General features: G+C 50.9%; 5 protein-coding genes across 5 annotated transcripts; 2 read left to right on the forward strand and 3 right to left on the reverse strand.

The window, feature by feature from the left end:
* Positions 1–3,892: 3,892 nt before the first annotated feature.
* J7337_000154 (uncharacterized protein) lies at positions 3,893–5,506 on the forward strand (the record flags this gene model as incomplete). The annotated part of the gene is made up of 1 exon (XM_044817918.1): positions 3,893–5,506. The coding sequence occupies one exon, from the start codon at positions 3,893–3,895 to the stop codon at positions 5,504–5,506; it is 1,614 nt and encodes a 537-aa protein (XP_044685620.1).
* Positions 5,507–6,223: 717 nt separating this feature from the next.
* J7337_000155 (uncharacterized protein) lies at positions 6,224–7,807 on the forward strand (the record flags this gene model as incomplete). Its single annotated transcript, XM_044817919.1, has 2 exons — positions 6,224–7,411; positions 7,457–7,807. 2 exons carry the CDS (start codon positions 6,224–6,226, stop codon positions 7,805–7,807), a joined length of 1,539 nt encoding a protein of 512 aa, XP_044685621.1.
* A 358-nt stretch (positions 7,808–8,165) lies between these two features.
* Positions 8,166–10,018, reverse strand: J7337_000156 (uncharacterized protein; the record flags this gene model as incomplete). Its single annotated transcript, XM_044817920.1, has 3 exons — positions 8,166–9,206; positions 9,289–9,670; positions 9,717–10,018. 3 exons carry the CDS (start codon positions 10,016–10,018, stop codon positions 8,166–8,168), a joined length of 1,725 nt encoding a protein of 574 aa, XP_044685622.1.
* A 492-nt stretch (positions 10,019–10,510) lies between these two features.
* MCH1 (putative monocarboxylate transporter mch1) lies at positions 10,511–12,214 on the reverse strand (the record flags this gene model as incomplete). The annotated part of the gene is made up of 1 exon (XM_044817921.1): positions 10,511–12,214. One exon carries the CDS (start codon positions 12,212–12,214, stop codon positions 10,511–10,513), a length of 1,704 nt encoding a protein of 567 aa, XP_044685623.1.
* A 2,200-nt stretch (positions 12,215–14,414) lies between these two features.
* On the reverse strand, positions 14,415–14,665 carry J7337_000158 (uncharacterized protein; the record flags this gene model as incomplete). Its single annotated transcript, XM_044817922.1, has 2 exons — positions 14,415–14,441; positions 14,477–14,665. 2 exons carry the CDS (start codon positions 14,663–14,665, stop codon positions 14,415–14,417), a joined length of 216 nt encoding a protein of 71 aa, XP_044685624.1.
* Positions 14,666–15,658: the final 993 nt, after the last annotated feature.

The raw sequence follows: 15,658 nt of genomic DNA on the forward strand, positions 1-15,658 counted from the left end.
TTGCTCTTAGTTTGGAGGCTTAAACAAACATCTAATCCATTTGACCAGACTCGCGACACTCTAACCTACAAATCTTGCTTCGAAACATGAACCATAAATTAAGCGTCATGTACAAACTTTCGCATATGTACATGTCCAAGAAAGGATTCAGAGGCCTACAGGCATGATAAAGCCGCTGCACTAGCAGAGATCACCTCCTTTTTGCCAGTTACAAGTGTAGATGGTTCGCGGTGTCAGGTGTCTGCCTCCCTTTTGTTTGCATTGGCAAAGAATGGCAAATGAAGTTATCGCCAAATGAGTGGACTCGAGATCCAGGACTTCCTGTGAGACGCACAAACGTATGAACGCACATCCGCAAAGACAATGGAGGGGAGTCTGATAGAAGTAGATCGAACAACATTTCTTGAAGCTCACAGAAGAAGTACTCCGCTGAGTGCGAAGTACAGCTGCATCCAGAGCTCAAGCTCTTTTTTCATTATTGCAACTTTGCAAGCAAATGCGCCACGACCAATTCTCGGCTCAGATGTAGCGACAAAAACATAAACCACACATCCTCCACTGGATAAGTGGCTAAAGATGCGAGATTCGGAGACAGAAGGGCTCCCCTACTCCCTCAATGGACTCAAGCTTGCTCCACTCATGGAGTTCTTGAGTACCCAAGGTAAGCTCCAACTAGATCATCTAGGACTGTGTGAGTGAGGCTTGCATCAAAGGGAGATGGGAAATCCTGGGATCCAACGCAAGGAAATGCTGGCAAGATGGATTGGAAAGTCGCGCACAATTGCTGACACCTCAATGCTACCGACCAGCATCCTTCAGAATCCACGAGCCTGACCAGAGCGTTACGTCCAAGTCTGACTGATAAGCTGGCTATCTCATGTAAGGAGGCGCAGGCTTTGAGCTCAAGTGTGTCTGATCAACGGGTTCATGAACAGCTTTCCGTACTTGTATCTCTGATGCCTTGCTTGGGATCAGAACAGCATTGCCGGTGTTATAGATTTTCGCTGAATCGGTTGAGCTAATGTGTGTTCAAGTCTCTCCTGTCATGGCCCTGGCTGACAAACAATATTGTAGAGTAAAAGTCCTCGCTTTACGCTCCATCCAATGGGACCGCGTGTCTAAGTTGAGAATGGGGTCAAGGCGAAGCCCAGTCTCTTGACAACGCTGGATGACCCAGAGATGCCCCCTTAGGCAAAAAGACTACTGGCAAAGTACTGTCAAACTCCAAGAGCGCTCCGACAGAAGTTTCGGTATCTGCTAACTGATTCAGTAGTAGATCCGGCGGATATACGAAACATCGTGCTAGTGCAGCAAAATGACCCTGTCAAATGTAGGAAAGGTTCGCCTGTAGCTTACTATCATTGGGAGAGCACTTGGCCCAATCTTTAAGGTTGAGTTGCGAGTTAATGCTTTATCGGGAAATTGGTAGAGCTGGGGGGCTTGTGATCGAAGGTAACTGGGACAAATGTAGACAAGAAGACTCTAGCCAAGCAGGGCTAGAGGTCCAACTTCCACGACATTACTTTCCTCCAGTGTTTCCACCACCGTCTCCATCGCTGTAACCTTGAAGTCCATACTCCTGCATAACTTCCTGACCTCCTTCTCCGCCTCCTCAACATCTCCAAGTGTATAATACCCCCACTGCTTATTACACCGCATCCTATGCATCCCATTCCAGTACCTAACACTTTCCCCAAAACACTCCTTCGCAATAACGAGTACCTCGAGGACATGAGCAACAGCCGCTTCGAGTGGTAAACCACCGTCTCCGAAGCTGAGGCGGAAACTTAGGAAGTAGTTACAGTGTTCAGGATTGGCGGGGATTTTAGGGAACTAGGGGAGTGTGAAGTAGTAGAAGGCGGCGTCGGCGTCGGCTATGAGGAGCGGTTTGGAGGTGAAGGGATGGAGTCGGGAGGAGAATGTTGTTCTGAGGCGAGCGAGGAAGAGAGCGTAGAGGGATTGGTTGAAGGGTGTTGGGGGGAGAGGAGGGTAGATGCTGAAGCCACATTCGTACTCTACGGTCATTTTGTGAGCTATACTTGTGATGTTAGTACAATTCTGAGATAAAGAGAAATAGAGAACTTGCCGTTTTAGCGTAGTGGTGATGGTCAACGGTTGTACTTCGAGCCGTAGACGGAGACTCGATGCGTGACGAGACGAAATAAGGGGTCGCTGGCATTTCTCAACCTGGCAGGATCTCAGGTAATAGACAGCAACATTGAAGGTCAATGTTTTGTCGACATCGTCCGTCTGTATAATGTGATGTGCCCGTTGTCAAGTTATCGCAAAGCCCATCTCCGCATTTGATGTTGTCGTCAACCCATGATGTTCTTTGTTCAGACAAGGCGACCATGTGACTTCTTTGAGGTCAATTCGACATCTGTTCCAACACAAAAGAAGTATGATTACAAGTATCTATATGAGGAACCCCGCATCGGAGAATTCATTGAATTGCTGCGTGATCGTGACAGAGCTCATGAAGCAAACTTAACGCAGCAACAGGGTCATCCACGATGTTAATTTTAAGCCTCCCGACCGCCCAGCCATTGACGCCGCGACGAAACACGTAATAAAAACCTTGACCCCTTCTCTACCGCCCAATTAGCCCTTAAAAGCACCATCACTCTCCATGTTCGAACGGCTCCGCCCAAAAAGCCTTGATATGTTCATCATCGCATGTGACCGACAACTTGTCGAGTTGTACCGTCAAAGGTTCAAAGGAAAAAACAGAGCTTGTTGTGCTCTTTACCTACGGGAGGTCTGCTGATGGAACCAAAACTGCGAGACTGACGTGATGAGAGGGTTCGGGCAACGCCACAAGATGATCGAGGATGAAATGCGCGTCAAGGGAGAGGAGAAAGGGGAATCCGCAGGGTATTGAACTTCATCCTACGGCATCGCGGCCTGTGATGGAGGCGAGATTGTACCATACGTGCTCACATGGTGTTTTCCGCGCCAGTAACAAAAGGCTTGTTGCTTAGATTATTCTTTGACTGTGGTGTTGGCTCTGGGACCTGCGCTGACGACGAGAGCTTGCCATGCTGTAAGCGCCACAGTCACTTTCGGCCCACGATGGCTTCTTCGGCTTAAGTTCAATTTCGATTGTGAGACCGGTAGCATGCTACGCCTACATTTATCCAACCATGGTGCTCATCACGCAACTTTGACTCCACTTCCTCCAGCAAGTTGATCAATACCAACGAAAGCATACCTCAGAACATGCGGCTCTATGATATGCCCCAGGCCGCGCTCATCTCATGCATTACTTTGACAAGACAGTTATTTCCAGGAAGGGTACATCGTTGCTTAGCGTCACAGAAGAAAAACGGTGGAGGCGAAATACCCAGACCTCGGTCTCGGAAAACCTGATACTGTACGAATTGCGTGCATTAGATCAGATCAGATGACGTTCCATCTGATAAGATCATCTCGGTGAGCGATTTTCACAGACCCGTTGTTACCAGAAAAGCAGCCAATTAGACAAGTAGGCGATGACATGTTAAAATTCAAGGGTCCCCACGAGTTCAAGGCCGGTGCCGGACATGACGATGCCGAGGTTGTACTGTAAATAATGTCAGGCACGAGGATGCTTCATAAATGCATGGTGATGAAGATCTTTGAAGGGTTAAAAGATACGTGAGTGAAGGACCTATCAGTAAATGCCATATCAAACTGCATGCATTTTGTCTCACAGCGCATTGCATCTCAACCACATTGGACGGTTCTTCACCCCACCATCAAGCCCCGAATTTGGTGATAGGCACATCTAGCCCACTTGAGTGGCTCCCGCATGGACGCGGCCCAAATCAAGAAGGCCGATAAATTTATATAAGTACCCAATACGCCGCCACAAAAAACCTGTTCTTTGCTCACACAGAACTTTTACCCCAGTATGACTCTCTTCATCAATGGCAAGATCCTCTCGAGGACTGTCGCCAGTTTGGCCGACGAACCTACCTTTGCTGAGAGCATGTACATAAAAGACGGCATTATTCAAGCCGTCGGTACGAAAGATGAAGTACAGGCCAAAGTCACAGGGGATGATGTTGTCACGCAGGATCTCGCGGGGAAGACGGTTCTGCCGGGTTTTGTAGATGGGCATATGCATCTTTTGCTACTGGGCCAGTCGTTGAGAAAGATTGCGCTGGAGGGATGTAAGAATCTGGATGATATTCTTCACGAGCTGCGCACGTACGCAAAAGCGAATCCGGATGTTCCGCGGATCATGGCAAAGGGTTGGATGCACTCCATGACGCCGGATGGAGTAACGGCCAAGATTCTGGATGAGATTGACGAGAGGCCGATTTATGTTGATACAAAGGACATGCACTCGACGTGGTGCAATTCCGCGGGCTTGAAGGAGATGAAAGTCGCTGATCTGGAGGATCCGCCGGGTGGTATCATCGAGAGGGATGAGAACGGCAAACCATCTGGTGTTCTCAGCGAAGCGTCCATCCTGTCGATTGTCTGGCCGACACTTGCGCAGCTTGCGTCGAATGAGGAGCGGATTGAGTGTATGCTCGCTGCGTTCAAAGCGTACCATGCGTCAGGATACACGGGGATAATCGAGATGGCGATGGATGAGTACAGCTGGGAGAGTCTCGTTGAGCTGAAGAGGAGATATCCCGATGTGGCCATGCGTGTTACGGCGTATTGGATCGTTAAACCTGCTGATACAGTTGAAGAGCGTATGAGGCAGGTTGACAGGGCGATTGAACTTGCGAAGCAGTATAGTCTTGAGACGTCGCCTGATCTTCGCATCGCGGGTATCAAGATCATCTGCGACGGCATCATCGATGCATGCACGGCATATCTCTCAGAACCGTATTCTTCAGTTGCTTCACCGCCGCCGTTCTGGTCAAGAGAGGATCTGGAACCTGTGGTTAAACAGGCCGCTGATGCAGGAATCCAAATAGCCCTTCATGCCATCGGTGACGCAGCGATTCACATGGCGGTCGACATGCTCGAGAAGTACGGCAAGCCAGGAGCCAGACACCGGATCGAACATCTCGAAGTCTCATCCCCCGAAGACGCACAACGCCTTGGTAAACTCGGCCTCACAGCTTCCATCCAGCCAGTCCACGCCGACCCAGCCATTCTGCGCGCATGGCCCCGTCTCATCGGCCCCCGTCGCGACCGCGCCTTCGCATACCGCGAATTCGCCGACTCAGGCGCCCTCCTCGCCCTAGGCAGCGACTCTCCCACGGCGCCCTGGAACCCCCTGCACAATGTGTACGTGGCGGCTACACGACGTTCAGCGCGGGAGCCAGACTGTGAGGAGGTGGTGAATGAGCATTTCAAGCTTGGCGTCTGCGAGGCGGTAGTTGCAGGGTCGCAGGGCGCAGCGAGGAGTGTTTTTCAGGATGGGAGGGTTGGGACGCTGGAGGTGGGCAAGTTTGCGGACTTGGTTGTGGCGGATATGGAGTGGGATAGCAGGACGTTGTTGAAGGCTGAGATTAGGGAGACGTGGTTTGCTGGGAAGAGGGTTTGGAGTCTTGGGGGTTGATTGATGTTGGGAGCGTGGTGTTGGTGGGAGTATAAAATGAGATAGACAATGAAATGGGTGATCTTTGAGATTGTTTGGCGAATTGAGTACGGTGAGGATTGATACTGGAGTTGCTCATTCCTGCATGTTACGTCGATGTTGTCAATGTGCAATGTTCAACATTCAGCTATGTTCACATATCTCCTCGTCATCTCCATCTCAATCCATCACCACCCCTCAATCAATGACGCACTCAACTCCCTATCAAAACAATCATCAGCTCATCTCTCATCTATCAGATATACAAACACGCCAAGTTTATCTCTCTACCCACGAGTATCTCCAAACCTAACATCCTATCTCCTCCTTCGCTCCCAATTCTAGCCTCCGCTTTCTCCACCGCCCTCTTTTTTTTTTTTGTTTTCCGCGGGAAAACCTAGGCACCACCAACCAACCCCATCAGCTCATTCCCCCGCATCTTTTAGTTAACTTACCTATCTCAGTACAGTGGCTAGAGTGGATGCACTGAGGGAAACAACCCCTGGCTAGCGGTATCTCAGCACCTCCACTCATTTTCTCAACTTATCGCAACTTTGGCTCCACCTACTGATACCCCAGATCATGAATCGTATAATCGCCCCCGGGTTCAAAAAGGGCGCTCAGTCGCTGCTTGTTTCCATCCAGCAGGACGGGAATCTCTCTCGATCATCTCCTCTCTGATCACTTGCAATACTCATCATGGCTGATAAAAACGACATCGAGGTGGACAAGAAGATCATCCCTCTTGACCACGACGACGTAGAGGCAGACATCAAGAACGGCACCGTCACTGACCTCGACGAGGCAGAGCTCTTCCTCCAGCAACATGGCATCGCTCACTCCCGTCTAAGCGAGCTCATGGCTGATGAAGACGCCCTCAAGAAACTCCGCAGAAAAGTCGACTGGTCTCTCATGCCGCTGCTCTGCGGAACGTATCTCCTTCAATATGTCGATAAGCAAGCCCTCGGCTACTCAGCTGTCTTTGATCTCTTTTCAACGACTGGCATGACTTCGGATGAATACTCCTGGATGGCTTCCATTTTTTACTTTGCGTACCTTGTTGCTGAGTGGCCTGCTTCGTACCTCGCGCAGCGTTTGCCAACAGGTACTATCGTCAGCACGTTCGTTATTACCTGGGGTTCTATTCTCTGCCTCACAGCAGCATGTCAAAACTTCGCTGGTCTAGCAGTCTGTCGTTTCCTCCTCGGCGCTTTCGAAGCTGTAATCACACCAGCCTTCATGCTCATCGTCTCGCAATGGTTCCGCCGTGAGACACAGCCTGCGCGCGCAGGTCTATTCTACTGCTTCAACGGCTTCGGCGCCATGTTCGGCGGCATTCTCTTCTACGGCGTCGGCCAAGCCAAGGGGTGGGATGTCTGGCGGACCATCTACGTGCTCTGCGGCGGACTGACCATCTGTTGGGGTATAGTCCTGTTTTTCTTCCTGCCCAACAACATCCTCACTGCGAAGAGATTCAGCGTTGAGGAGCGCGCGATGCTGATTGCGCAGAGCGCGAGGAACAAGACTGGTGTGTTTAATAGGAAGATCAAGTGGAATCAGATCAGAGAGGTCTTTGTGGACTCGCAGATCTGGTTGCTGTTCTTCTTTGTGCTGTTGAATGAGGTTATCAATGGTGGTATTGCGAACTTTTCCAAGCTGATTGTTAAGGGGTTCACGCATGATGCGCTGTTGACGACGGCGTATGGTATTCCATACGGTGCTTGCAACGCCATCTTCATGTTTACAGGACCGTATGTTGCGTCCAAGTTCAAGAACGTGAGGACAATCGTCATGTGTGTTTGGCTTCTGCCCACGCTCATTGCTGTTACGCTCTTCTGGCAACTTCCTCGCTCCAACAAGGGCGGCCTACTCGCTGGTTACTACATGGTAAGTCCCCAACCTTCCTCAATCGCACCCTTACTAACTATTTAGTGCGCTTCCTTCGTCGGAGCCCTCATCGTAGCCCTTCAAATGCCCGCCTCAAACGTCGGCGGCTACACAAAGCGAACCACCGCCACAGCCTTTGTGTTCCTCGCATACTGCATCGGCAACATCATCGGTCCCCACGGCTTCATCGGCTCCGAAGCACCAATCTACCAGACCGGTTGCAAGCTCATTATCGGCAGTGTAGCAGGCCAAGTCGTCATTGCGATTGCTCTGCGCTTCGTGCTCATCCGTCGAAACCGTCTTCGTGACGCTCAGGGTCCTGTTGTGGAGGATGAGAATGCCGTGTTGCAGGATCTCACTGACTTTGAGAACCCCAACTTCCGATACTCCTACTAGTTAGTTGTGGGAGATGGTTTATGATGTCATGAGTGTTTGTTTGTTTAGTTAGTGTTGGTTAGACTCAATTGAAGCTTTGGTCCTTTGACCCTGCGTACCCCGGATTCGGTGATGACTCGGGAACCTATGCGTGAAATCTGGGGTGTTCCACTTTGACACTGGTTTTACGTAAAGGAATCAATGTGACCAGATGGTTATGCACGATGCTAGGTTATTGATCCCAGGGTTTCTTGGCAAGATGGGGTAGACATGGGCTAAGTTAGTCGAGGCGATGTTTGTTTCTCCGGACTCAACACCTTCACTTGTTCGACGGAGTCATGCACTCTGAATCAACAGCTTAGTTTCATTCAACGTCTGTCTAATCCTCCCACTTTGACGAAACCCTCCACCAAAACTCACACTGCTCATCCCCCCATGTAAAGTCAACCAACTCAGCTGCCTTACCAACCCCCGTCCCCCCAGCCCTCTCATCATTTCCCCTTCCCAGCAACATCGTCTTTCCCTTCCCTCCTTCAAACGGTGTCCACTCTGGCCTACTTGCAAATTTGCCCTTTATAGCGTTCGGATCGCCCTTTGTGATGAAACCAGTACAATACGCGTGGAACTGCCCAGCTACTTCTCTCTGCGCAGGCGAAATCTCACGAACTTCACGGTTAAATGTCTGATAGCGCATTTGATCACCGTGATTTGCGCCAAAGAGGGCGGTCTTGTTGAGTGCCCAGTGGTATAGATACGCGGGTTCGGCGTTGGGGTGGTATGTTGACCAAATTACGGTTTGGCGGACGGGGCATGTATATGCGTAATGACCGTATGCTGTCTCGAGGCGTTTATACTGTGATCCTACGCCAGGAATACCACGAGTGTCGAGATGTGGTGAGTCAGGGTTTGTGGAAGGATCAGGATACAACTTCTCAAGTTCCGCAACTTCAGCCTTTGTGAGATGCGGGAGAAGCTCACGAAAGAAGCCCGTGAAATCTTCAGGTTTATCGGCCGTTCGGGGAACGTAGAAAGCACCCTCGTTCGCAGCTGAACCCGTCAATATGGGAACTCTGTGGAACTTGCCAGACTTCCATGCTTCAATAGGTCGGCGTGAAATGACGTCTCCGTCGATGACAGGTTGCCATGCCCAACGAATAGAAGGATCTGAACGTCTAAATACCTCTTTTCCTGCTCTGTCCACAGTCTCTGAAGGAAGTCCTCGAAGACAAGTGAGGATCTTGGGGTCTTTGAGGTTCTTGAAGTGTGAGCATGGTGTCAGGTCGAGAAGTTCCCGAAAATGCTGGGTATTGAGAGCAGCGTTTGGAGGATGGACTGCGCGTGCGGTATGGGCTCCTGAGTCCATGATTGCTTTGTGGAAGAGCTTCTTTGGCTGATTGATGTCCATGATGAGATGTCCAATCTGTAGTTGTCAGTAACAGCTTGAGGCAAAAACGGAGGCTACTTGCACCGTGAGCTGCAGCACTCAGTCCCATGATGGTAACATCGTCAGGATCACCACCAAACGTAGCAATGTTCTCTTGAACCCACTCAAGCGCAACATACACATCCTTCAGTCCGAGGTTCAGCAGACCTTCTTTAGCAGTCAACTCAGTGTTCAGTCCTCCGAAGACACCAATGCGATATTGCATGCTAACAGCGATGTATGGCTCTTCTGAGAAGGCAAGCATGGTATGCGAATTATGCATCCTCGCAGCACCACGATTGAACGCTCCTCCAGGAATCAAGACCGCAACGGGAAGTTTCCCCTTGCTTGGTGTATGGCCCTTCTTACGCCAGATGTTGATGGTGAGACAGTCCTCTGATTCATAATCTGGTCCCAGAATGGGGTCTTTGAGGAAAGGGACAAGTTGTATGCCAGGACATCTTCAACGGTCAGTACCAACGTCATCATGATGTTTTGGGAACTTACCTTGGTCCTAGATAGTAAGCTTCAATCGTCTCATTGCTCTCACCCACAGGCTCAGCGTGTCTGAACCGTCGTTCACCAACCGGAGGCACCGCATACGGAATCCCCATGAATCCCTCCAACGGTTCAGGAAACGTCCCGTCATCAACAAACTTCCCAATAACAGTCCCCTGCTTAATCCTCACGGAGGGCAAGGCCTCTGGTCCAGAACGTCCAAAGACATCAGGATACACTGTAAACGCAGCGGCCAAGATGACAGGCAATACAGCCAGCCACGCCCACGAACTTCCCTTGCGTTCAGCCATGTTCGATTATGATAACATCTAATCTTGAGCCATGGTATGCTAGCTACACGATCGTGCTATTTAGATAACAACCATTGACACTTTTCCGCCGGGCATAACGTCCAAGTTCCCCGGATTAGTTCCCCGAGACTTTCCTATCTGGATGTCTTGCAAGGAACCAAGTGGGAACGCTGATGCACAGAGTTTAGGGCTACGGCTGTCAAATTTGAGATCCGTGCTGATCGGCGGCCAAGCTTAGGCTCCGAGCCGATAAGTTATCAGGGAGTTGGCCGCGGGAAACTTGCACCCTTGTCGAGATAGTGGTGGAGTCTGATCTGAAATCCGGGGTAAGCTGCATGCAGGGAGCTTTGACGGACGGAACAACGGCAGGCTAAGAAACGCTATGTATTCGGTGATATCAGGAATATGCTGCTATGAGATGAATTAGACCGACCCACGTATGCTGTCTATCCAAAAACGCCAAGATGATGAGATGCCGAGATAACATGCTAACTAAATCACAATTCCACGCTGGGACCATCCCCCTCTACCTTTCCAGGCCCAGATCAGTAACCCAACAGCAACCCACACAGTAACAGTCTCAGCCCAGTAAGTCGGAGCATAGCACTGCTCACCGTAGCAGAACAAATCGCCACGCTCTTCGCCCCCAGGCGCAGACTTTGAGTTGTTCGCGCCGTTCTGATACGTCGCTGAGTAGACGAGGCCCCAGAACGTAGAGCCTGCAGCGGGAAGCATACCAATGATGCCGAAATTCGTAGCAAAGTTCTCTACGCCCCAAATGATTGTGACGATCAAGGGAGTAAGACTAAATATCGCGCCGTAGCCTGCGCCCACGAGACCTGAGACGAGCCAGAAGCGCTCAGCGTGGTTTTGGACGAGGCCGGATGCGAGGATCAAGAGACCGATTGAGAGGAGCGTTGCAAAGAAGGCCATGAAGGCGACGCGGGAGATGGAGAAGCGGTTGCTCACGGCTGAGCGAGCATGCGGTGCTTGAACATGCTGTGTCTGGGGATACGGTGCCAGAAGATCAGTCAGAGTACCGATGAAGATACGAGAAGCAGTGTTTGTGACACCAAAGATGGACACATGTGTCGCCGCTGACGTCCGATGGCTTAGACCTTCCATCTCAGGTGGTGTTAGCGTACCGATGATTGTGCCCAGGTTGTTGATGAAAGCCTCGCCTGGTCCAACGATCAGGAGGAATGCCAGAGCAAAAGGCCACATGGTGCGGTCAGACAGGAACGAACGCGTTTCAGCGTTGAGGACCCAGTTCTTCTTCCACTTTGCATCGTCTTTCGACGGATCAAGCAGCGCTGAACCCTCGGTCTCATCACCCGTCGCACCGTAACTCCTCTCGGACCTGCCGAGCAAAGAGCTTCCATCGAGTAATCCGCTCTGCTCCAGCTCCTCGATAGCCTCATCGATAAGCTCATCCTCATCCACGACACGGAGGGTGAATGTACCCAGCATACCCATGGAGAAAGTCAAGATGGCGAGGAAGAGGAAGAAGCGGAATACATCCAAGTCACCCTTGGACCCGTCTGGCCTCGTCTCAGTGAACAGACGAGTTCCCGCCTGACTCAGCCACATAGGACTCAATCCAAAACAAGTAATCGGCGTAGCAAGCGCCAATCCCCGATACCGACCCTTTCCAAAATTCTTGGCGCAAGATGACACAGAAGCCATGTAAAGCGCACACGTCGCGATACCAATACACACAAACGCAAACATCAGAAACGGAACGGACCAGTCTCCATTGACACGATACCCAGGATGACTCCGATACTCCAGATCCAACTTCCGATAAACACCCGCTGCGATGCCATACCCGCTGCCAAAGAGGATTCCTCCCCCCAGCGCAAGCGGCTTCAGCCCAACGCGATCGCAGATATACCCGATGAGCGAAATAGGAAGGTACAGCGCCACGGAGCCAGCGATAGCGACGGCGTTGACCTGGAACTGCGTGTAGTGCAGGCGGGACTGGAGGAGGGGCGCGTAGAGGGAGAATACGACGATGGAGCCGCAGGCGAGGGCTATGATGTTTGCTGCGATGAAGGCGATGAGGCGGAGGGCTTGTTTCTCCTTGTTTCGTCGCGCGCGGGAGGATGAGGATGAGTCGGAGGACGAGGCGTAGGAGCTGTGTGTGGAGATTTGGTCGGCGTCGATGCGCGTGTCGTCGGGGGTGGGAGACGACATAATGATGAGGTTAGAGGATGTTGAGGAGGGAGAGTTTAGGGAGATTTCATGGTTGGAATAGATAAGGTAGATAGAGTTGGTGAATGTGAATCACGTCAACTGGGACTGGTCCATCGCGATCCCACGTCATGGGTCATGCTCCGAATTCTACCCCACTATTCTGCCGAGGTCGGACAAAGTTCCGGATCAGTCAGCGACCGTTATCAATCTTATCAATCTCAAGACTTGATCACGAACTCCTAAAGCTGATTTGATGTTTGGCTCGTTGAAAAGCGATTCATATGTTTCACCGGGTCAGACATGGAGCCAGAAGCCACACAGTAAGTCAAATTTGATTCGCGGCCAGTAAACTTAGAACCCATATCTTGGTCGCACAGTTCGTGATTCGGACTACCCTAGACAGTCGTAAACAACAACCGTACAGACTGTCAAGGGGCAAGGAATAGTCGAAATATTGTTGTGTCTTGTACTTTCAACATAATCGACCAGATTAAGTGAGGTTTGATCGATTGTGTGTTATTCTTCTGCTGGTGCGCTTGTTTCAGTTTGACTGTTGTGGCCCAACAAAGACCTAATGAAACAACGAACGCCAAGAAGTCGGGTTGAGTGGTGCAGCAACAATGTGATATATTTTCTGTGCGACACTAAATCTACGCCTACTTTGAACACGAAAAACAGTTTCTAGTGCGATAACGAAAAGGACTGATGCGTGTTTTGGTCTTGCTAAGCTCGAGCGCATGAGGCTCCTTGGTGATGGAAACGAACACATGGCGACACACTCAGGAACAGATGCACAGCATCCGCCTCAAACCTTCCGTCACTCCTCCTTGCCACATGTAACCCGAATGATACTTCCAACGTTGAGACCTTGGCACGACATGACCGAAGACGACCAACACATCCAGTGATAAGGGTATGATCATCAAATCTCGCCGGCCTTTGGCACAAATCAGATCGTCGGAATGGTTTGCCGTCTACTGAATCAACCGAGACGAGACAATCTCCTTCACCATGTCGTGATCTGAGAGCAGTGGTCTTTTCGGGGGGCGGCTGTAGTCATCTTGAGACTCAGGACCACCTTCATTGCTCTCGGAGCGGTAGGCTTCTGGTAGTCGCTCCCACTGATAGCTTCGAATCCTCCCAGCGGGCTTCATGCAGAGTATTTGTGGTCGTTGTTGGAGTGAGATACATCGTCCTTGTTTCGCCGCTCGATTATTGCTTGTCACCCGGCGAGTGGGCATTGAACGCGTCGGTAAAGTAAAGGGATGTGAAGTGTCGAAGTGCCTGCGAGGGATTGGGTGCTCTTTGAGGTTTAGTTTGGGATTGTCGGTATTGGAGGTTAAACACTCGACCGGGCTTCTTCAGTCGCGGCAGGACGGTTTTGGGTCGCGTAGCATTGCGAAAAAGGTTGTTTGTTTCGTGACCACTCTCTGCGAAGAGACATGACATACTGTGAACCCGGAAATGGAGCATTAACCTGTCATTGGGTATTCTGTGTCGATGAGGATTTGCCGGGGATGGGATGCGAAGTAGATCTAACGCTCATGTTGAGGGCGATGATGGACAAGTCCTGCATGGAACTATTAGATGTTGTACAACATGAACCCGTGAGACGCTTACCTTTGTAACAGCGCGTTCAAGCTCCACAAATTGATCCAAGAACCATGACATCGGTTTCAGTGTTCAGGCCAAGCCCAATTTCCTTTGTTGACTCGCGGCACTTCATTGGAGGTTCGTGTCGCCTTTATTCGAACAACAATGAAGAAGGGGTAGTCGCCGGGAGAGGTGGCTCGAAGGTGGCCGACGGTGTGTGATAGCGTCTCGCATGCTTCCAGCAAGAAGGAGATTTGGCTCCATGCTACTCCCCTGTTCGTGGATGTAGAAGGCCCTAAAACGGCGGAGCGAAGTGAACCATATCGGGCGCTGCGGACACTACATGTTAGAACCTTCGCAATGTTTCGGAGCGGGCTGCAACATACCGACGACAAGAAATACACCGGAAGTGTCACTGACAGGGAATGGGAACGAAATGAAGTGATGGGTGTCGCCGCACGTGAAAGAAGGAAGCGTGTAGAATGAAGTTGGCATAACACATCACAAAACCTTTTGGGGTCACAGGCGAGAGCAATGAAGAGAGAATTAAGTGAAGATGAATGCTTCTTGTTTAGCTTCAGAATACTTCTCCTCCCCGACCACCGGACTACCTCTTCGCACACAGATTCAGTTGCTGTTCAACATATATCGATATGGAAATGGCCGTACGCGGCACCCGCTTGTCGAATTGGCGTTTGGAGACCCACCATCCATCTCCTCATCTTTGACGACGGCACCGTCATCGTCGTCCATCTCCTCATCCTTGACGGCCGTGTCCATATGCACTCTTGGAAAAGTGCGTGCAAAATGGTTTTGTGGTTTGGTGGCCGTGAGTCGATTTTCTTGTCGCTCATCCATGATGTGATTGTCGTTCATCGTCAGGATCACCGACTTTGAAGGTTCACCAGGCAATGTAATTGAGAGAGCAAAGTGACTCTAGGTTGAGGGAGGAATGGTTGTGCGTTTGGCTTGGGTCGCGAGCGAGCAAGCCATGTTGACGGCCACTTCCATGCCCTAGCGGTGTTGTTGGCCCTGCCGACCTCACTGCGAAAAGCGCGACTCTGCGGTTTCGTGGCGCTCCCAGTCAGGCTCGTTGATGACAGAGCACCTGATGCGTCCGACGTTGCGGATCTGTCCGAGCAGTTCATGATACACCGTCGTCACCCAGAAACTTGTCGCCAGCAGACATTGTGGCATAATGTCCAAGGTGTGAGCCAGATGTGTTATTTGCAGTTGAGACTTGTGGCTGAGAGCGTATTCCGGCAGACAGAACTCAGAGGTTATGCTGGACAAATGTTAGATGCTGAAGGGGGAGGCAAAGGAACGTGGAGTGAAGTGACCAGAAGGGAAACATCACAAAGAGAAGGGCGACATACCTTAGGTAGAGAAAGCAAATGTAGGTTTGGTAGCAAGCTGGCTTCAGGTTGTATAAACGAAGGATTGTTTGTGATCGGGTTGTGAGTGAGCAAGTGATGCTGACGCTCCCCATCTCCTCGTAGGCGAGGTGGTAGCAGGCGATTCTTCCACGGTGCTCGAAGCGCGTCGTGGTATTTCGCGTATTGTAAATTCAACACGAGCGGGTCTGAGGTTGAAGAAGGGATGGGGAAGAGAGAATGTAGTCAAGGTAGCAAATTGTCCTTAAGTCGAGGAAAGAAGTGGTTGCGTCGTGAACTGAGGTTACGAGTGAGCAAGCGATGTTGACATCGCCTCACACCCCCTCATCCTTGACGACCACGTGGCTGAGCTTCAGCAATGAAACTGTCCAGGGCACCAGGGCCCTTGCAAAGGAGTGTCGCCGGCTCTTCCAGTGCAAGAAAATCTTGCAGACTTCCACTGCGTGTCCCTCTGTAC

This window comes from Fusarium musae, chromosome 1, assembly GCF_019915245.1.
Source record: "Fusarium musae strain F31 chromosome 1, whole genome shotgun sequence".
Classification (NCBI taxonomy): domain Eukaryota; kingdom Fungi; phylum Ascomycota; class Sordariomycetes; order Hypocreales; family Nectriaceae; genus Fusarium; species Fusarium musae.